At 43.2% G+C, this 22,360-nt stretch overlaps 1 protein-coding gene across 1 annotated transcript in view; it reads left to right on the top strand.

Annotated features, from left to right (window-relative positions):
* Nucleotides 1-22,360, top strand: part of RASA2 (RAS p21 protein activator 2) — a 110,303-nt gene that overhangs the window by 75,948 nt on the left and 11,995 nt on the right. The window contains exons 15-21 of the mRNA XM_066598149.1: nt 1,524-1,630; nt 3,768-3,854; nt 3,984-4,061; nt 7,457-7,530; nt 13,116-13,222; nt 20,911-20,993; nt 22,127-22,335. Of these exons, the coding sequence (XP_066454246.1) occupies nt 1,524-1,630; nt 3,768-3,854; nt 3,984-4,061; nt 7,457-7,530; nt 13,116-13,222; nt 20,911-20,993; nt 22,127-22,335 (745 nt within the window). The remainder of the gene's footprint in view (nt 1-1,523; nt 1,631-3,767; nt 3,855-3,983; nt 4,062-7,456; nt 7,531-13,115; nt 13,223-20,910; nt 20,994-22,126; nt 22,336-22,360) is intronic.

Genomic DNA, 22,360 nt, shown 5'->3' with positions numbered 1-22,360 from the left:
CCAGACGCGTGTGATATGGGGCTCAACTCGAAGGGGTATTTTTAATTGTATAATTGGTTCTCTACTGTCTTATGCTGTCCATAGATGTCTATGTAGAGGAGAAGGGGAAGGAAAGTAGACAGATGTGCGTAGATGTGCTGCTGCAGCTAATATTGATAAGTGATTTAATGCCTTACAGGTACTTTGGGGATTATTTATACTACTAGAATTCTTCTAAAACTTTTTGAAACCACAGTTCTTGTTATTGTACAGGGGGTCTCAAAAATGTGGAAACGCCCATATAGAATGGAAAAAGTTTGGCAGATGGTAATCCAGTTTTGTATATGAGGTGCGGGGCAAGGAGGAAACCTGTTAGGCAATGTCACTAACATGACCTTTTGAATGCCGCCATCTTTGACTCAACTCAAATTTTTCTAATGGGAAAGTAATATATTATATATCAAATTGGCATTGAATTTCACCAGAATATCGGTAATGTGCTTCATTATTAAGATTACTTTATTCTCTCATGTTAACACTGTGATTTTTCTTTATTCCGGGCAATGTGAATGTTAGTCATCTGAAGTTTCTGTTATCCATTCTGCAAATTCTGTCCAACGGCCTGGGTCATCCTTTGTCCGGTTTTGCAGCGTCTACAATCTGTAAGGTTCTGTCTGAAGGTACGGCTAACCCCACATTCTTGAGACAGATGACGAGTTATGGACTCTTACTTAATGAGGCCAGAACAGCGGGGTTGCTGTTGCTTCATCAATAACTGGTTTTGGTTGTACAGATTTTGGTGTATCAGTGACAGAACCTGTTTTTTTGGAATTTGGAAAGAAGTTTTGCAACTGCACTGTGGATAATGGGAGGTCTGGCTGGGTGGCATTGATTGAAATCTTCAGAGATGACGCGTATGCTTCATTCACCTGACGGAACGATGATCTCAACATGTTTTGCTTGGGATAGCACCATCATTCACATTGCTTGTAATGGAAAAAAAAACCATTGAGTTAACAAAAGAACTAATGAAGTTCTGCTAAAATGAAGCACACCATTGTTTTTCTGGTGAAATTCACTACCGATTTGATATATCACACATCTACCTTGTTGTTGGAAAAATTAGTTGAATCCAAGATGGCAGCATTCAAAATGGCCGTATATTGGGGACATGACCTAACCGTTTTCATCTTTTTTCACACAGCTTGTATGCAAAATTGAATCACTATCTGCCAAACTATGTATATTGTATATGTATTTCCGCACTTTTGAGATGCCCGGTATTTGCAGTACATCAGTCTATATTACTAATTGTATCTGACGTGATATCATAACGCTCAGCTGGTGATGCAGGGATACCTGTATTTGTTGGACATTCCACTGTCTCTTGCTTGAGTTGTTTTCTTGTGTTCAATCCTCTCAGTAAGTTGAATGTTGCATTGCACTTTATGTAAGTAGCTTATGGGCCAGGACTAAGTTCCTGTGGTCTAAAGGGGTCTCATATACTCGAATGCCTATTGTAACAAATGTATTTATCTCCGCAGATGACCGCCATGTTCAGTACTCAGCTGTCAGCGGTTTTGTCTTTTTGAGATTCTTTGCTGTAGCTGTTGTGTCTCCTCATATCTTCCATTTGAGATCCCATCATCCAGTAAGTTAATGCAACTGTAGTGTTACTACCTCAAAACAGTCATCCTATTGGTTGCATGCATGGTATATTCGTTACAATGGAATAGCCATGCAAAATTCTTTTTTTGTATTTACCATTTTGTTAAAGAAATCTAAAAACTAAATGTGATAAGCAAAGCCGAGCCAGATCAATAGAATGGAAGAGGATTATGAAAACTAGTGCAAAGAAAAAAGGAGCAGTTGTCTAAGTACCAATCGGGATACATATTTCAGATGACTTCGGCGAAATGAGATATGATACGTTGCTATGGATAAGAAGGACCAGAGGAGAAAAATTGTGGCGCATCCCTAGTTAGAGAAGCATTGGTTCTAGGCAGTAGGTTAATGATGGTGCCAATTAATTGGCTGAGTGCTACCGACTCAGGCGGCACCACACTAGAGAAAGGGCTTATAGACAGTTTTGAGAGAATGCAAAAAAACTGGAACTAGCTCAACCTTCTTGCAATGGAAATCAAAATGCTAGAGTCAAGAAGTGAACCGGACTCCTCTTGTTATGGAAAAAAACAGTGCACAGTGCATTTCAAACCTGCAAGCCTCTTCCTCCGGTAAAGATGGCAGGTGTACAGCTATGGCTAAAAAATAGTTTTTGGCTGTGCACAAAACCGGAGATGAGAAGCTGAATGTTGGCCTCTTGTCAGAGCTCAGTTAAGGCCTATGTTTCAACCAGAGCTGTACATCTTCCAGCTTTATCTGAGGAAGAGGTTTGCAGCCTTGAAATGTACTATATGCTACATAGTAACATAGCGTGCATGCCTGAAACAACTCATATGTCCATCTAGTTCAGCCTATTACCCCCAATGCTGATCCAGGGAAAGGCAATAAAACCCCACGAGTATGACCCCATTTACACTGACCGATGGCTTCAAAGGCACTCAAATGACTGTTTAAGTGACATTTTTGAGCGATCATCTGTGCATACCTTTATAGTAGCCAAGTAGCTGCTTTACAGTTATGCAGCCAGAGCGGGACACAGCTGTGGCCACTAATAGAACAATACAGCTGTTTTGCATAAGCAAACAGCTGTATTGTTCTGCACGCTTACAGCACGTGCCCCACTGTGAATTCACAGCAGGACATGCACAGAGAATCTGATCAGCTCAGCTGGCTGTGATAATCGGCTGCGCTGATAACAGCTGATCACTCAATTCAAGAAAACTTGAAGTGAGTGATCAACAACTCCTGCACGAAAACTGCACAGTCAGTACATTTACACGCAATAAGAATCGCTAAAAAGACTGCTTTGAGCGATTTTTGACCGATTCTCGTTGTCTAAAGGGGCAATTGGAAGCCAATTTTCCTCATTTTAGGGGAAAGAAATTTCTGACTTCAAATTTACTAATCAGAATAATCTCTGGATTTATGACCCTTCTGAAGTAGTCAGAGACTATTACGTGTAATATTGTTACACTCAAAAAAGGCATCCAGACCCCTTTTAAACTCTTTTAGTGAGTTTGCCATCACCACATTCGTGTGGGAAAAAAAATGATTAAGAGCTCTCCCCACAAGTTCCTCCCTGACTGCTTTGGGTCTCTTCGCTGACGTTCTGTTTATAGGCTGCAGCAAAAAGTCACTCTCTGTGATTGGCTGCAGAAGTCTATGACCTCTTGAAATCTGGGTGCTGCAGCCTGTAAACATTGGGTCAGCAAGAAGACCCTTAGCAGGGAAATTTGCAGAGAGCGAGTTAACTATCGGGGGCTGTAGAAGCTTAATGGAACAGAACCATTGGCTTAAAAGGACTTTTCAAGGTACAACGCTGATGGCCTATTTTATATCCAACGTCTGTTGTCAAAGAAGCCTATCATTTGAGACGTTTGAATTGCGTAAAGGAGCGTACATATGGGGTATGGTACTTGCCTACAACTTTGGGGGGAAATGCACATTTTACATAACCCTTGATGCTGCTATGTGGCTGTTTTATAAAGAGGCTTCTAGCAAAGGATATCTTCTAGTTCTCACCAAGGTCTACACTTAGGACACGTATGAGGATATTGTATGTCCCTCTTAGCCGTATCCTTCAATAGAGAAGACTCGACGTATGGACATTTCTTGATTCTGCATAAATATTTTTAGGGTTCCATAAACCTGTTTCTCTCGCACAGGACGCGCAGACATCTCGTGTGTTGACACTCATATCAAAAACCATTCAAACTCTTGGAAGCGTTGGCTGTTTGTCAAAAAGTAAAACTGTGAGTTTCATCAGGGTTGAATTTTGTGTGTGTGTGTGTGTGTGTGGGGGGGGGGGGGGGGTCCGTTTTTTGTTTTCTTTTTCATCCTGAGTCCTGCAACTTTAAAACTGTGTTTTGTCCTCTCCACAGTCCAGTTTCAAAGAACCATTCATGTGTGAATTCTACAAGATGTTCGAGGAAGAAACCTACACGGCAGATGTTAAAAAGGTTAGCTAACGGCGATGTGTTTAAGCTCTTCTGGACCTCCCATAGAATTTAACCGTCTGGGCTATATGCAACTAACTCTGCATGGCATTTTAAACGGCTATGCGGTGTGCTGGTGCGGGCATCTCCCCACCGCATTGGAGCTCCTCGATCTCAGTCTGCAGACACCTGAAATCAGGGAGTTATGTCCACATATGGGGCATTTCCATGGTTGGGAGAAATTGAATAACAAATTATGGGATGATTTTTCTCCTATACCCCTTCCTGAAAATGTAAAAATTTTAGGGGTAAACTTGTATATTAATACAAAAACAGAATTTATAACTTTTCAATGCCAATGTTAACAAATTCCACAAGCCACCGGTGGGATCAAAATGTTCAACACTCCAAAATGAATTCCTGGAATAGTGTAGTTTCCAAAGTGGGTCTCTTCAAGAAGCTGGTTTTAACCCCTTGAGTGGCATGTTTCCTACCACCCTGTCGTGCCCACCAGGGCAGGTTTTTTAAAATGGTCTAATCATTGAATTTCAACTAGTTTTGCAGTTGCGTCTCAAGAGCCATAACTTTTTCATTTTTCCATTGACATGGCCATATAAGGGCTTGTTTTTTGCGGGACAAGTTGTGATTTTTTAAACAGGAGGGAGGAAAAAAAGAAATGGGGAAAAAAGAAAAAAAGGGGCCATGTCATTAAGGGGTTAAATAATGTATAAACTTCCTTCTCTGGGTCATTACGACGCATGGATACCACATGTGTGATTGTATTTTTGATTTTTTACAAAGTAAAGGGAGACAAGTGTTTTTTATAATTTTTTTTTTTAATAATTTTTAACTTTTTTTTTTTTTGTTCCTTTACGGGACTTCCACAGGGACCCATCAGGACCCCCTGATCACATTCCGGGGGTCCGATGGTGACAGCCCTTTACATGCTGCAGTGACAGCCCTTTACATGCTGCAGTCACATAGACTGCAGCATGTAAAGGGTTAACACAGCAGAGATCGGAGGTTTTCTCTGATCTCTGCTGTAAGCTCTCCCTGTCACAGAGACCATCGGCTTGCTTCTGACAAGCCGATGGTCTCTATGGCAACCTGTAAACAAAGCAGGAGATTGCCGATATGCCGGCAATATCTTCTGCTGGTTTTTCAAAGCCCTGGCTTTGTTCTCTGTGGGTCTGTGCAGGCAGAGCACACTGTCACAGCTTGTGGCATTGTGCTCTGCAGCTCCGATAGTGATACATAGCCCGGAAATCTTCCGGGCTATGTCACTATGAGCAGTGGAGCTCATCCCGGAAAATTTCCGGGCGTGCCACTCAAGGGGTTAATGCTTGGAACCTCTTGGCTTCGGCGAACCTGAAATAGTGCTTTGAAAAAATCCTAATAAAAGGGAGGCCGCAAAATCTTCTTCATTTCTAAGGCCTGTGTTTAAGTGATGGCGCACACTAGGGCCACACTGGAATATTTCTAAGAACTGCGGAATTGGGGTAATAAATATTGAGTTTTATTTAACCGATAGCTCTGGCTCTGATACAGGAAAAAAAATGGTTTACAATTGAAAATCTGCAAGAAAACTTAAATTTTTAAATGTTGCCTTCACTTTGCTTTAATTTCTATGATACACTTAAAGGGTTAACAAATGCCGTTATGAATACTATCAGGGAAGTAGTTTTTAAAATGGGGTATAACAATCTGTCTTGCAAGCAGAAAATTTCACATTTTGAAAACTGCTTATTTTTCCAAATTTACAACAAATTTCAGGTATTTTTATAAATAAATGCAAGGCATATTGGCCAAAATTTACCCCTGACATAGTAAGATTGTCTTCATTCGGCCTTACATACTATGTCCATCTAGTTCAGCCTGTTTATCCTCCTGTGTTGTTGATCCAGAGGAAGGCAAAAAAAACCAAGAGGCAGGAGCCAATTAGCGCATTTGGGGGGAAAAATTCCTTCCCGACTCCCTAATGGCAATCAGACTGTTCCCTGGATCAACCCCTAATTGTTCCTAATTGCCTGTATACCAGGATTACCAATTAACCTAAGATTTATATCCTATAATGTCCTTCCTCTCCAGAAAGACATCAAGTCCCCTTTAAACTCCTCGATGGATTTTGCCATCACCACTTCCTCAGGGTTCCACAGTCCAACTGCTCTTACAGTAAAGAACCTCTTTTTGTGTTGGTGATGAAACCTGCTTTCTTCTAGACGTAGCGGATGCTCTCTTGTTGCCGTCGCGGTCCTGGGTATAAACAGATCATGGGAGAGATCCTTGTATTGTCCCCTCATGTATTTATACAATGTTATTTGGTCGCCCCTTAGCCGTCTTTTTTTTCCGGGTAAATAATCCCTATTTTGATAGCCTCTCTGGGTATTCCAGCCCTCTCATTCCGTTTATTAGTTTAGTTGCCCTTCTTTGAACCCCCTCCAGTACTGTAACCTCTTTCCTGAGCACCGGTGACCAGAACTGCACACAGTATTCCATGTGAGGCCTGCCTTATATAGTGGGAGGATAGTGTTCTCGTCCCTTGCCCCTATACTCCTTTTAATGCACCCCAAGACTTTATTATCTTTTGCAGCAGCTGACTGGCATTGGTTACTCCAGTTTAGTCTATTATCCACTAATACCCCCAGATCCTTTTCCATATCACTTTTCTCTAGCAGTACCCCATTAAGTGAATATTGGTGACATCCGTTTCTCCTGCCCATGTGCATAACCTTACATTTATCCACATTGAACATCATTTGCCATTTTCAGCCCAAGCCCCCAGCTTATCCAGGTCCGTTTTGTAGCCGCACATTGTCCTCCGTTGCATTGATTATCTTGTATAATTTTGTGTCATCTGCAAATATTGATATTTTGCTGTGCAGCCCTTCTATCAGGTCGTTGATAAATATATTGAACAGAATGGGGCCCAGTACTGAACCCTGTGGCACCCCGCTAACGACGGTGGCCCAATCTGAGTATGAGCCATTTATTACCACCCTCTGCTTTCTATCATTGAGCCAATTCTTTACCCAGATACACACATTTTCACCCATAAAATGCAATATGTTACAAAAAACAAACTTCAAATCACTTGGATAAGTAATGGCTTTCTAAAGTTATTAGCATTTAACGTGAATCCTGTCTGATTTGAAAAATGGCGCTTGGTCACATAGGCCAAAACTCACTTGGGTGGAAACTGGTTAAAATTTGTATGGCTAAACCTAAGGAATTGAGGTTTATGAAAGCTGTGCATGTTGTAAACCGCACTTCAGTCATATAAACCCTTAGCTTGCCAGGTCTACAGTATGCAGGCTGATGATTCAACGATAAGCCAGTCTGATTGTGTTAGATTAGTGTCTACTACAAGAGTGCTGCATTGCAGAGGTAGGATAATTCATCTCTTCCTATTTCTACTGCAGTTTTTAGAGGAGATATCATCCACTGAAAGTAAAGAGCCAAGTGGAATGAGTGAGTCGGTCATCCTGAAAGAAGGGTAAGTGCATGGCTTTATTTAGCACCAGTCAACTACTAACAGATGTTCTTTTTGGCTGAGACTTGTCATCTAAGTAAATTTATGCTTTTAAAGCTTTTTAAATGGTCACGAACTTTCAACAAACTTGTGTTTCTGTGATAGCCAATATGATAACTAGCCAAATAGCAATTCACTGTATTTACCTAAAATTATTGTTAAGTCCACGCTGAGCGTAAACACATCACACCAAACACGAAGGTAAGGCAGTATCCACTCTGGACAGAGTAATGACCACCGGAGACTCCCAAGGGGGAGGAAAGGGGAATCTAGCTCTATACTAACGGAATACCACTGCCTAAATCAGCCGATCCCTCCAAGAAGAGCGGCCCCACATTCCGAACCTGTGGCCACCTAACTGTCCCTAGTTGGAAAGAGGTGATGTCCTAAACAGGTGGTATTAACAATAGACATGGCAGGGACAATGGCAGAAGCAACTATCCTATAAATGTACACACACCCACACAAAAAACGGCTACTTATCTCAAGTATAATGACTGCCACCTGAGGGATATGGACCAGAACAACTACACCAACATAAGATGAATATAATCAGCACCCAGTAAGAGCAGGGGCTACAATATATAACCCCCTACTATAATAGATTGGCTAACCAGGGATAACTGAAGGGAGTCTTCACATGACTTCGAATTAACCCTTTGCAATGACTGAGGAACCCAAAAGGATTACTGACCCGAATTACTCCTTAATTAAAGATTTGTGAAATACATTAGCAATCTTGAAAGAACTGGGGATCTCTAGCCTGAAAGTGACAGGGTTAATAACATCTTTGATTTTGTATGGACTTGTGAAACGCAGACCCAATTTAAAAGCTGGCAGTTTAAGCCTAATGTTCCTAGTGGACAGCCAAACCAAATCTCCAACTCAGAAATTAATGCCCTCCGACTGATTTCTGTCTGCCACCCTCTTGTAAGCTCTCACTGACTTCCCAAGGATTTTCTGAACCTCCCCCTCAAATTATCCAATTATGGTCTAAAACGTCATTCTCATCAGGTACCTCAGAGAGAAATTTGGAAAACGAACCAAAGCATGGATGGAATCCATAATTACAGAAAAAAGGAGAGGCGGCAGTAGACTCCAGAGACCTATTGCTCAGTGCACTACTCTGCCAAAGGCAAATAACATGCCCAGTCTTCCTGATTGCCAGAAACAAAACGCCATAAATATTGTTTAAGACTCTGGTTACATCTTTCTGTTTGACCATTTATCTCTGGATGATATGTAGAGGTAAAAGACAGTTGGATGCCCAAACTACAGCACAGGAGGTGCCAGAATTTAGACACAAACTGAACACCTCGATCCGAGACAATATTAAATGACAACCTGTGCAACCTGACAATATCAGTTATAACTAGTGTAGCCACAATTTTTGCATTTTGAAGAGTAGGCAGAGTCGTTAAATGACGCATCTTGCTAAACCGTTCCACTACCACCGAAACAGTATTGCCCTTGGTAGGGGGTAAATCGGTGATCAAATCCATGGGCAAGTGGGTCCAAGATTTCTCTGGTACAGGCAATGGCAACAACCTCCCAGTTGGAAGATTCCGAGGGGACTTGGCATAACCATCACAAAAAGACACATAACTATATAAACCTTCTGTCCCATAGAAGGCCACCAAAAGATTCTCATTATCAGTCTCCTGGTATTAACAGCCAGATGTCCATCCAGAACAGAATTATACATTTCAGATATTAATTGAAACCTTAAGTGTTTAACGGGACAAAGGGCTTTCCATCTGGAAGACCCAAAGTAGCCAGATCCTGAGCCTTACGAATCTGCTCCTCCAGATCAAGAGTCACAGATGACACAACTACCCCCTCAGACAGGCACAGGACGTTCATATGAAACAACCAGAACAAAATGCCTAGAAAGAGCATCAGCTATGACTTTCTTGCTACCAGGACAATGTGTGACAAAGTGCAAGCGAATAACAACCACCAGGCCTGCCTTGGGTTGAGTCTCTTTGCAAACTCCAAATATGCCAGATTTTTGTGGTCGGTAAGATCACCTTATGTTGAAACCCCTCCTAAGAGTTGACACCATTCCTCAAAGACCGATTTACTAGCCAAAAGCTCGCTTTCCCCAATGTCCTAGTTCTATTCTGCCAATAAGAATTTCCATAAAAAGAAAGCACAAAGACACAAAGATTTGTCAGCTTCCTGGTACCAAAGACAAAACTGCTCCCACTCCCACCTCAGAAGCATCCACCTCCACAACAAATGGCTTACAGGAATCTGGCTGTATAAGAACAGGAGCAGTGGAATAAAACATTTTTTTTCCGGGTATTGGAAGCTTTTAACGCTTCCAGGGACCATATTGATGGAAAAACACTCTCCCTGGTCCTGTCAATCAAAGGTTTAACAATTAAAAAATTTGCATATAAATTTTGGATAATCGTTGGCAAATTCCAGAAACCTTTTAAAGTACCTTAAGATTTTCTAAAACCCAATCTAAAACAGACCAGACTTTATTTGAATCCATCTGGAAACACCAAAAGAAGTTATAATATAGCAAATATACACTTTTCTCTCTTAGGCCAGTTTCACACGTTTGAGAATCTTGCGCTAGATTTGTGCGCTGAGACTCACGAAACTCGCGGAAATATAAACCCCATTCTTTTGAATGGAGTCATACATATGGCCGATTCTTTCCCTCACTGCGATGTGGCGAGGGGAAAAAAATCATGACATGTTCTATTTTTTTTTTTTTTTTTTTTTTTTTTTTTCGCGTTCCTCGAAACACATCACCCATTGATTTTAATGGGACCTTAAATACATTACATGGCTCTCGCATGCCGTGCGAGTGTTATGGGAAATGCTTCCGATCTGCTATTGCATGTGAAACTCATGCAAGAGGATCGGAATTTCACAGATGGGATGGGAGATGATTTTTGCCTGAAAACCGCCTCACCTCTGCAGGAAAACGCAGGTTGACGAGTGTGATATCGCGCTTGTCCATGTGTAGGTAGCCTAAGCAAACAAATCATTAGCAGGAAGTCCTTACAACACCCGTCACACATGCTAAACATGAGAAGTCTAATCAGGGGAATAAATAAGGATATCGTCCAACTTCAAAAACCAGCTGGCTCCATTTAACAGGTTAAACAAGTCGGGAATGCGTGACAACTGATAGGTATTGTACCTGGTGATCTTATTGAGTTCTTTAAAACGTACAAAAAGAATTCAGCGGCTAAAGGTGAATTAGATGGGCGTACATGACCCTTCTTAAGACTGTCGACAATATATTCCTTTTAAGGCCTGTCTCTCTAGACCAGACAGGTTATACATACGAGGTTTAGGTAATTTGAAACCTGAAATAAGAACAATGGCGCACTCGCCCATTGTATGTGGCGGCAGTTTAGTCGCTCCTTCTTTAGAGAATACATCTGAGAAATCCTTGATAAACTCTGGTAATTAATCACCTTGGACAATAGCTGTATTAACAGACCTACAATCATGCCAACGGGCAGGGTTCCACCTGACAATATTTCCCATCTCCCAATCGCCAGCAGGGTTATGTAACTCCGGCTATGGTAACTCCAACACTACCGGTATAAGGAGAGCCTCCATAACAACCAAATTAATTTCTTCTGAATGCAACATTCCAATTTTCAAACCAACACCAGGAACACACCATTTTAAATGCCTTTGAGAGAGAGGAGCAGAATCGATAAAATGGGAATCGGATAATCTAAACGTTTTAAAAATATTCCCAATTGTTTTGCCACATCTTGGCAAATCAAATTAATCCCAGCACGACTATTCAGAAATACAGTCACGAATTCAGAATTATCTCAGCGGGAAGAACTAGCTGAAAGATGACATCCAAGCAATTTGTGGGGCCAGAGGAATCTTCCCCTTAACCTCCAGGTCAGTTAGTTTTCCAAATGAGAATCCCAAAATGGGGACACCTGAACAAAATGACCTGACGGCCACAGTTAAAGCAGTGGTTCTTGGACAAACGTTTCCCCCAGCGTTTCTTCTTCCTTTATTACAGCGCGCCCTATTGCATGGGTCCTTCTGAATCAGAGGTCACCAAAGGTGTGACCTCTAAACGCTCACTTATTTTCTTTCACCCTACGACCAATACAAAATGCCAAAATCATAGTATCCCATTCCTACAACGCTTCACAAAGCGGAGTCATTAAATCCTTTAATTTTGTCAGATAACCCAAAACAAAGGTGACTTTTTAGCTCCGGCTCGTTTCACTGGGCCTTTAATAGGTGTCTTGTCCCTAGTGCAATGTTCTAATTTTTTCAGCAATAGTGACCCTATCAGGATCATCGTATAGTAAACGTAATGCAGAAAAAAATTGTCCACATGAGAACGCTTCAGACAATGGCGGCAAAGAAAAATCCCAAGTTTGTGGGTGCCCCTGTAATGGAGACGTTATGATCCTCAACCTTTTGGAACTCGTTACCTGAGGACGAGGGACACAGTTTGAAATACAACTTGCAACTTGGATTCAGAAAAAGGGAAGAAGTAATCAGGCAAATCTAACTCTTTGCTAGGAATTTACCAAATCGTTTGTCACTTAATATCAGCATCAAAAGAGCCTCAAGCTGATTAGCCAATACCTCAGTGGGATCCATAGATCCATGATGACTCAAAAGAACCCGCTGAAAAAAGTTAAGCCGATTTTTATTCTGTTGCGTCCGAGCTGAGTGTAAACTCACCACGCCAAGCATGGATGTAGGGCAGTGTCCACACTGCACATAGTAACCAGCAGACACGCCCAAGGAAATAAAGGGGAAATCTAGCTCTGTACTAGATACGGGAATACCCTTGCCTAAAGCTGAGTGATCACTCTGAAAAGAATGGCCCACGTCCCAAACTTGGGTCACTTAACTGTCCCTAGGTGGAAACAAGGGATGCCATAAACAGGTGGTGGTAACAATAGACATGGCAAGGGCAATGGCAGAGGCCACACATATATATGGAGCCATGGCAATTATGTGTTTGTGCTGAAAAATCCCTCTTATGTGCTAGCTAGTAGGGACATCTCACTTTCTTTCTAATGTGTTGTGTTGTCCTCTACCTGTTTTCATGGGAAGTTCGTCTCTAGTAACAGATATAAAGATGGATTACAAGATGTGAGGGTGGTCTTTGATTGCTGCTCTCTCATGCTGTCCATAGAAGTTCAAGGGAGAGGTTAGGAGGTAACTGCTGGAAGGACTCACATATTCTCATAGCTTCTGAAATCACTGCTCAGTTCTGCTGTAGAATCTCCATTATGCTGTTACTTATGAGCTTATGCTACAGAGATATAGGAGAGCGGAATCTCTTCATCTGTATGTAATACAAAAGACTTCATAGCAGCTAGTCTCCTCCACCCACCTGCTTAGGGAGGACTGACAATTAGCAATTCAGGCGGAGGAGGGGAAAACTAGTGAAAAATGCAGTATACAAGTCATATAATGGTGAGAAATAGTTCTGCTACTCATGTAAGCATACCCCAACCTTTAACCTTTTACAGTTGATATTCAACTATAATGTTCCAAACCTTTTTGATCTTCTTTTACTTCAGAGAGATGTACAAACGAGCACAGGGTCGCACTCGGATTGGAAAGAAGGGTTTTAACAAAAGATGGTTTTCACTAACAAGTCGAGAATTTGCCTACCACAAGCATAAAGGTGAATATCGTACATTTTAAAGTTGTGAAGTGAAGAATTAATACCAGCTCTTTAGTATATAGTAACTTATCTGTTGCCTTTCTATGTTAATGCTGTCTTTTATTTTAATGTGCAGATAGTAAGTTAGGTGGCTGTGCACATTACATATAGATCTGCTGAACCCATCGATTTCTTTTTAAGCGGGATCGGCCTGTCTAATGTGTATGGTAGCCTCCCGATGGCAATTGTCAAGAAGAATAAGGATGCAGGAGTTGGATTTCAATGGCCTTCTCCCTTCACTACATACAAAACACACGCACTCTCGGCTGGTTGGCCGAGTGTGCGTGTATATTGCGCAGTTGGGAGAGATGGCTGTTGGCCCACTGCTTATGTCATGTGTATGTGCATTCAATGCTCAAGAAATAAAAGGGGGAGACGTCCTAATTCCCCTTAGTATCAGTGGATATACATGTCATTATGGACATTTGGGTAGCAGACCTTTTCGGCTTTCGTTGTCTTTGAAAACATTTGCTTTGTTACATTTTGATTGCAGCTCAAAGGGCAATCGTCATCGGTAGATGCCTTCTGATGTCACAACTCTAAAGTACAAGGTCATAAGGGCTGTGGACATCTTTAGAGGGGGGGTGGGAGACAACCTTTTTTTTTTCACTTAAATGCGCATATTTTAGGCTGACTAATTTTTGCATTAAAGTTTCCTTTTAAAATTAGCACTGTTTTGTATGCAGGTATCCTGCATACGGATAAAGTGTGATTGTTCTCAGTGAGAGAAACCAAGTAATCTTGTAGATATATTTTTTTACAAGTCAAGTTCTGAATTTCTTATGAAGTTTAAAAAAAAATTATTGGGAAGACCTTCTTCAGACCTTTCATATTCTCTACTTATGCAAGAATCCTGGGCTGAGGTTTATTCCATTTTTGAGGGTATCAAACATGGCCATAAACTTGTACTCCCAAATTCTTCTGTGACGCTGCGACTTGAAATTGCCCTTCAGTATGATAACGCTCATCTGCTCTATGCTATGTCTGTTTAAGCTGTTTAAACTTCATAAAAATTCAGAACTTGATTTTTAAGAATGTTGCCATGTAATAGATGGTGCTGCATCTCCTTCCATGTGCAGGTTGAAGGAGAGATGAGACACCTCATAAAACTGCCACATTCCTGAGCTCAGTGGACTGATTAGGTATTTGTCTCAGCTCAGTTTCTTTTGAGTGCAAAACTGTCTCAAATTTCTGTGTTTGAACATTTGTATTTCAATCAAGAGGAGGTGTTCTCTGTGCATCTGTCTATTATATATGTGCCCCATCCAAACCAGTTTCATTTTAGCCTGATGAAGGATCAATAGAAGACCCAAAATCTTGCTGTTACATCATGTATTTTTGTTAGCCATTAAGAGGTATCATATCTACAAGATTACTTGGTTTCTCTCACTCTAACACGGTACCAAACCCCCTTTATTCAGTCTACGGATACTTTCACACAGGTGGACAGTTGCCCATGTAATCGCTCAAAAGAGTTATTATAGGCAACTGTTGGCCCGTGTAAACACTGTACTTGACAGGGCAGGTGAGCAAGAATCACTCACTTATTGGAGTTATTTAGTTTTCAGCAAAGTGACTGTTTGCCCATGTAAACAGACAGTCATTCGTCTATAAGTGGACTGTCTGTTTACTCTGAATCAGTGCAGGCAACCAATGAGATCTCTGGTGTGTTCAGCCTCCATTCGGTGAGTGATAATCATTGGGACAGCTATCAAATGCTTAGGTGTGCAACAGTCATTCCTGGTAAAAGTAACCTAAGGCCCCTTTACACGGAACAATTGTTCAGTTTCTCACTGGATCGTGAGATTATAATCGTTTGGTGTAAATGCTGCCAGTGACTGAGCAACGAACAATAAATCGCTTTGCTAATCGTTTGTCATTGAGTTTGGGCAGCCATAAAACTCAAAATGATGATCGGCTGGTATTAGCAGGCGGTCGTTCATCTATGGCTGACTGCCCATTAACTGTGAATGGAGGCGGGCAGCTGGAAACTATTCCCGTCTCGCCCGCCTCCATTCACTAAACTATTATCGCTACTTTGTGAAAGCACAAGGGCGATAATCGCTGGGATGAATTCGAGTACTTAAGTGCCCGACAGTTGTCCCTTCTGAAAAGACCCTAATGGCCCAACTATTGTTGCTCAATCTTGCGTCTAAACACGAAGAACATCGTTCACTTTTCGTTCGCCACTCAGTTTTAGCTGGCATTAAAATCAGCACTGGTTCGCTCACTTCTCGTTAATCTTAAGCACTCCCCCCTCAGTTTTGCACAGGAATGTGAGCGGTGAACGATTCTCAATGATGATCCGCCTGGCTGAACATTTGGCACGAGCTGAAGCAACTAGCGGTGACATTACCGATCCAACCTTTTATTTTTTCTCTTCTGCACTTGTTATTAGCTCCACTTTTTGTTGTGGTTGTAAGTTGGCTGATAAGAACGTGTAGAAGAAAATGGTCCGACAGTCAGGTAAACAACTGCACAAGTGCTGATGTCACCACTATGGCCGTTGGCAGTTGTGCAGAGCGTTTACACGGACAGACTTCCCTGCTGGAGCACTTCTCACTCAGCGCTTCACCTACATGAAGCACTGAGCGGGGACAGTTTACACAGAACGACAAGCCCGTGATACATGGTTTTTATGCTGGCTGAAAGTCAACAATAAGAACCTGTGAATTAATAGTGAGTAGAGATGAGCGAACGTACTTGTCCGAGCTTGATGCTCGCTCGAGTATTAGGGTACTCAAGATGCTCGTTACTCGAGACGAGCACTACGCGGTACTCGAGTCAATTCCATTTCCTTCCCTGCATGTTTAGCGCCATTTTCTGGCCAATAGACATGCAGGGAAGGTATTACAACTTCCTCCTGTGACGTTCCAGCCCTATCCCACCCCCTGCAGTGAGTGGCTGGCGAGATCAAGTGACCTCCGAGTACTTAAAGCGGTCCTGCCCGTGGCTCGCCTCAGACACACACTGGGAGAGATCAGGGAAAGTGCTGTTCCTGCTATAGGGAGAGTGGTAGGCTACTGTTTGCATCTTCAAGAACCCCAACGGTCCTTCTTAGGGCCACATCTGACCGTGTGCATTACTGTTGTGGCTGCTGGGAGCAGTTTTGCACAATTTTTTTTTTCATCTTGGGCTGCGCAGACTATTGCGTTCTCAGTCTGCAGCCAATTATACAGAGTATAGGGGCAGTACTGGTCAGGCAGGGACAGTGGTAGTGTAGAATCCGGTCAACAAGTACCCCAAAAAAGCTCCTTCCTAGGGCTACCTGTGACCGTGTGCATTTTACTGTGTGTCTGCTGGGAGTTGCCTCACTATTACCCAGCTAGGCCTTTTTGCAGCCTTGCATATAATTTTTTGGGACTGCAGTGTGCGTTACATAACCGCTGTCAGCCTCCAACTGCAGACCAATAATTGCATATTTTTTACACCGCTCTGTGTGTGCCTGCAAATTCATGCATCGCGTGCGGCGACAGCCCCTGATAGAGGGAAAGACATATACATGCTATCTAGGCTGTTAGCTTTTTCAAAAAAATTTGAAAAAAAAGCTCCTTCTTAGGGCTACCTGTGACCGTGTGCATTATACTGCGTGGTTGCTGGGAGTTGCCTCACTATTACCCAGCTAGGCCTTTTTGCAGCCTTGCGTGTTATTTTTTTGGGACTGCAATGTGCGTTACATAACCGCTGTCAGCCTCCAACTGCAGGCCAATAATTGCATATTTTTTTACACCGCTCTCTGTGTGCCTGCAAATTCATGCACAGCGTGCGGCGACGGCCCCTGATAGAGGGAAAGACATATACGCGCTCTACTTATACTGCGGCGACAGACATGTTACTGGGGTCTGCCTTTACTTCTACAGAAATGGTACTGGGGTCTGCCTATACTGCTGCTACAGAAACGTTACTGGGGTCTGCCTGTACTGTTACTACAGAAATGTTACTGGGGTCTGTCTATCCTGTTACTGCTGAAATGTTACAAATGCTGGGCTCTGCCTGTACTGCTGCTACTGAAATGTTACAGGGGTCTGCCAATACTGCTGCTACTGAAATGTTACAGGGGTCTGCCAATACTGCTGCTACATAAATGTTACTGGGGTCTGCCTATACTGTTACTACAGAAATGTTACTCGGCTCTGTCTATACTGTTACAACAGAAATGTTACACTAGTCTGCCTATACTTCTGCTAATGAAATGTTACTGGGGTCTGTCTATACTGTTACTACAGAAATGTTACTTGGGTCTCCCTAGACTTCTGCAACATAACTGTTACTGGGGTCAGCTTATACCTTTGCTACAGGAATATTACAGGGGTCTGTGTATACTATGGGTGCACTAAGTCTTCCCATCGCGGTGTTCTACCTATCTGGCCCGAAAAAAATCCCAGACTGACTAGGGCATGGATTGTGGTCCGAGGCCAACATGTATTTCCTCTCACGTAATATCAGCTATGCGGGGCACTGCAATGGGATTTCTTTATGTACCGTCTGTGTGTTCCTGCTAGCCACTCATGCTGTGGGTGCACACAGACTTGCCATAGCGGAGTTGTACCTGTCTGTCCCCAAAACACTGACAGACTTGGGTAGGGTGCAGAGTGCAGATGGTTTACCCCTTGCGTTGTCGATGAGGTATCCGACACCCAAACAGAATGAGTAGTGTGTGGACACATGGAGTCCCCATTGCTATGTCACTCGCAGCACCTTGGGCCACACAAGTCTTTGCTGGGACAGAGGCTGACCCAGGGCCCGCTCACATACTTCCCACACAGAGTATTGCTGCATTGTGGAGATGTGTAGAAGTGCTGGGCTGGCAGCTGAGTTCCCTTTATGCCCATGTTTGCAGCTCCTGATGGAGGTGGCAAAGGATTGGAATGAAGATGGAACGTCAATCTATTAATTCTCAACAGCAATGTGGTCTATCGCCCCCCCCCTCTCCTTCCCTTTCGAAGAGGGTCGCTGCCTGGCTCTGCCAACCCTCTGCAGTGTGTGCTTTCGGTTACTGTTCATGGCAGACGCACTTATAAATAGACATGAGGGTGGTGTGGCATGAGGGCTGCGCAGGGGCACTTTTGTGTGCGCTGCGGACGCAGGGTCGTGCGGGGGTGGGGTGGGGGGTGGGGTTTGGGCAGCATGTAACCCAGGAGAAGAGGCAGCGGTGTGTTCCGCAGGCAGTGATTGTGCTTGGTTGGAGGTAGTGTGGGTGCTTAACTAGAGTGTGCCTTGCTAATGAGGGTTTGTCTGAAGTAAAAATTGTTAGGGGGGGGGGGGGCACTTTTGCCGCTATTGCGGCTTAAGGCCGCCTGCAGACGAGCGGGTCGGATCCGGCGGCGAGAATTCTCGCCACGGGACCCGACCCGAGCGCCTGCAGAGACGAGCGCGTACTCACCCGCGCCCGGCGGCCCCGGCTCTTTCATGTGCCGGCTGCCCGGCAGCCGACACATGCGCAGACTGGAGCCGGCGGCCGGGTGAGGGACGTATCTGTGCGAGGCTCTGCGAGCCCCGCACAAAAATAGGACATGCCGCGGCTTGTTTGCCGCGCGGCCAAACCGCAGCCGTCTGCATAGGAGTGCGTATTGTAATGCACTCCTATGCAGGCTTTGTTTCCGCCCGTGTGCAGGCGGCCTAATAGTGGGACCTGGGAACTTGAGATGCAGCCCAGCATGTTGCTCCTCGCCTGCCCTATCCGTTTCTGTGTTTCCATCACTGTCGTAGGTTTTGCAGATTTGCACAAATGAAAACCTTAGCGAGCATCGGTCATGTACAAAAATGCTCGAGTCGCCCATTGACTTCAATGGGGTTCGTTACTCGAAACGAACTCTTGTGCATCGCGAAAAGCTCGACTCGAGCAACGGGCACCCGAGCATTTTGGTGCTCGCTCATCTCTAATAGTGAGCGATTTTTGTACATTTACACTGCATGGTTGTCGCTCAGATTCGTTCGTGTGAACGCATTTTGAGTGATAATCGCCCCGTGTAAATGGCCCATAAGGGATCTTCCATATGGGACAACTGTCGGTGCTGTCCCAGTGATAATCGCTCCTGTGCTTTTACATAGGTGCGATCAATGTTCAGTGAATGGAGGCAGAGCAGCCGGTAATCATTCTGGCCCACCCACCTGCATTCACAGTAAACAGGCAGTCGTTCATAGATGAATGACTGCCTGGTTACACAGGCCAATCATCGTTTGATTTTTATGCACAATCTGAGCAATAAACAAATCTTTGTTGTCGTTCAGATCGTGCAAGCATTTACTTTTACACTGAACAATTATTGTTCAAAGGGCCTACGTCATCAGCTCAGCCTCCATCACTGATCTTCTATTGAGATATGTAGCAGCTGCAGAAGACAAACTGAAGAATTTTAACTAAACCCTATTGCAAAACTTAAATGCCAACCCCCCCTCATCCCAAAAGGTGTCCATATCCTTTAAAGGCTGCATATGACAGCAGTGATGTATTTACCACTGCTCTGCATGTAGTTGGTATATACCCCATACTCCTTATGCAAACTTTTTCATCCTCCAACTTGTCCTTGCCTTGCAGTGACCTTGAGGTGTTTACTCTGGTTGTTCCTGGCAGCGTCCTATAGTAGTTGTTTAGTGTGCTTCGGGATGACCAACCAGGAGAGCACATCTTGAAAACTGCAAAAATGTTACTGTGAATAACTAGAGTAAACAACACGGGAACATTGTCAAGGATGGAATCATAATAGACTTAAGGCCCATTTGGACGCAACGATTATCGCTCAAAATTCGCTCAAAAGCTGTCTTTTGAGCGATAATCGTTGTGTGTAATTGCACTGACATCGTGCAGTTGTCGTTACTCCGTCGCTCCTCGTTGTCTTTCAGCATGCTGGAGGATGATGATGAGCCTTATCCGGAATTCACAGCAGGATACAGCTGATACTATTGTTTCAGCTGTATCCCGCTCCCTGATGACAGGCTGGGTATGAAGAACAGAGTGGTCCAGCTCTGTTCTCCATACTCCGCACGGAGCGCTTGGCTGTATAACAGCTGGGTTCTCGGAGCGGGGAAAAGCTGGATACAGAAGACAAGCGGGGACACCCAGCTTGTCTTCTGCATCCTCCGCTCGCAGCGCAAGGTGATCGACTCATCTTGAGTGATCCTCTTGCGCTGCAAATGACACAACGATTGTCGCTCAAAAGACATCTTTTGAGCGTTAATCGTTGTGTGTAAATGGGCCTTTAGGCTAAAAGGCTAATTTAGACCATTTTGTGTCCACCATTATGATGAACAGTAAGTATACCTTGTCTGTTGTCGTCTCTTCTTTCACAGCTAAAGTTGACCATACGTTGGGGTTGGGGGGTGGGTGGGTGGGGGGGGGTCAGAAATCTGTTACATAAACGATCCGTCATTCATGGGTGGCTTATGAAGGTTGTTTAGTTGCTGATGGAACTATATTATGACCTATGGCCTGGTCTAAGCTTGCATTAATGGGATGCAGGTTTGACATTAATTACTTTCCCCACAATGACCAAAAAGCAACAACCAAAAAGAATCCAGCACAGCAGATCAGCATTTCCCCACAGATAAATGCCCATGGTTGGCGTCGGTCACGCTTCTTCACGTAACAAAAAGGCGCTGCGTTTTCTATTTGATATCCATCTAATGCTGTTATCTTGTTTCTTTGACAGATAAAGAGCCGGTCTTTCGCATCCCCATTAAAAACATCCTGGCTGTTGAGAAGCTGGATGAAAGTGCCTTCAACAAAAATAATGTAAGCATCTTAACCTCAAATAACAGATTATAATGTGATTGTTCCCAGCAAGAGAAACCACATTATCTTGTAGATATGATACCTCTTAATGGCTAACAAAAATACTTGATGTAATGGCGAGCGTCGAACCTCTCGGGCTCCTCGTCAGGCTAAAATGGAATAGATCTGAAGAGGCATGAATATTTATACACACTTATAACATACATACTTATGACAAGGCACAGACATGGATGTGATTGGTTTGCACTTAAAAGGAATACTGCAACAGAAAACAAACTTTTGACTAGGCACTGATAAGGGAGTGAGTTTTTTGTTTTTTTTTATTGTCCCTGAATTACTGTTGGGGGGGTCGTCAGGCCAGGAATTCTGCAAGAGGTACACAAACATTTTTAACTAGACACTGATAAAGGAGTGAAAGTTTATGGTCCCTGAATTACGGTTGATGGGGGTTTTCACCAGGCCAGCAGTCTTATCTGTGCTATAGATGTCTCATACCTCCCATTCACCCATAAATCCTTGGGAATAATTTAACCCAGTATTCAGCGTGTTAAATTATGAATTTATATTCCCAAATTTTTCTATGGTTTTGTGACTTGAATCCCCCCTTCAATATCAAAGCTCTTATATCTCCTATGTCATGTCCACGGTTAGAAAAGTGCTTGGCCACAGGTAATTCTCTCTTTCTGTGATTAATCATGTGGCGATGACCTCTCATCCTGGCTTTCAGTTTTTGTCCTGTTTCTTCGGCATAAAGGCCCCCAGAAAACCAATCACATCCCTGTCTGTGCCTTGTCATATGTATGTTATAGGTGTGTATAAATATTCATGCCTCTTCAGATCTATTCCATTTTAGCCTGACTAAGAACCCCAGGAGGTTCAGAAGCTCACTGTAACATCATGTATTTTTATTAGCCATTAAAAGGTATCATATCTACAAGATTACTTGGTTTCTCTTGCTGGGAACAATCACATTTTGCTCTACTGGCTAACACGGTACCTAACCTTTGTTTTCAGTAGAACAGATTATTTCACACCTACATGTCATAGATAGGGGTAATACTGTGGACTATATGAAAAGTTGGATATTCTGCTCGTTATGGTTGGCTTCTATGTAATATATGGTTACTTTACAGATGTTTCAGGTGATTTATGGTGAAAAGCCTCTGTATATCCATGCCAGTAACTGTGTCGAAGCCAGTGAATGGATAGAGGTGTTGAGTAGAGTGAGTAGACGAAATCATAGAAGACACAGCAAATACCATCCGTCTGCTTTTGTAAATGGCACCTGGCTGTGCTGCAAGGCATCTACTGAGAGTATTGAAGGGTGCAGCCCCTGTACTGTGTAAGTATTGCAGATTGCCAGCACT

This window comes from Eleutherodactylus coqui, chromosome 1 (assembly GCF_035609145.1).
Source record: "Eleutherodactylus coqui strain aEleCoq1 chromosome 1, aEleCoq1.hap1, whole genome shotgun sequence".
NCBI classification, from domain to species: domain Eukaryota; kingdom Metazoa; phylum Chordata; class Amphibia; order Anura; family Eleutherodactylidae; genus Eleutherodactylus; species Eleutherodactylus coqui.
Note: the sequence above shows the minus strand (reverse complement) of the source record. Positions and strands in the feature narration are given on the sequence as shown.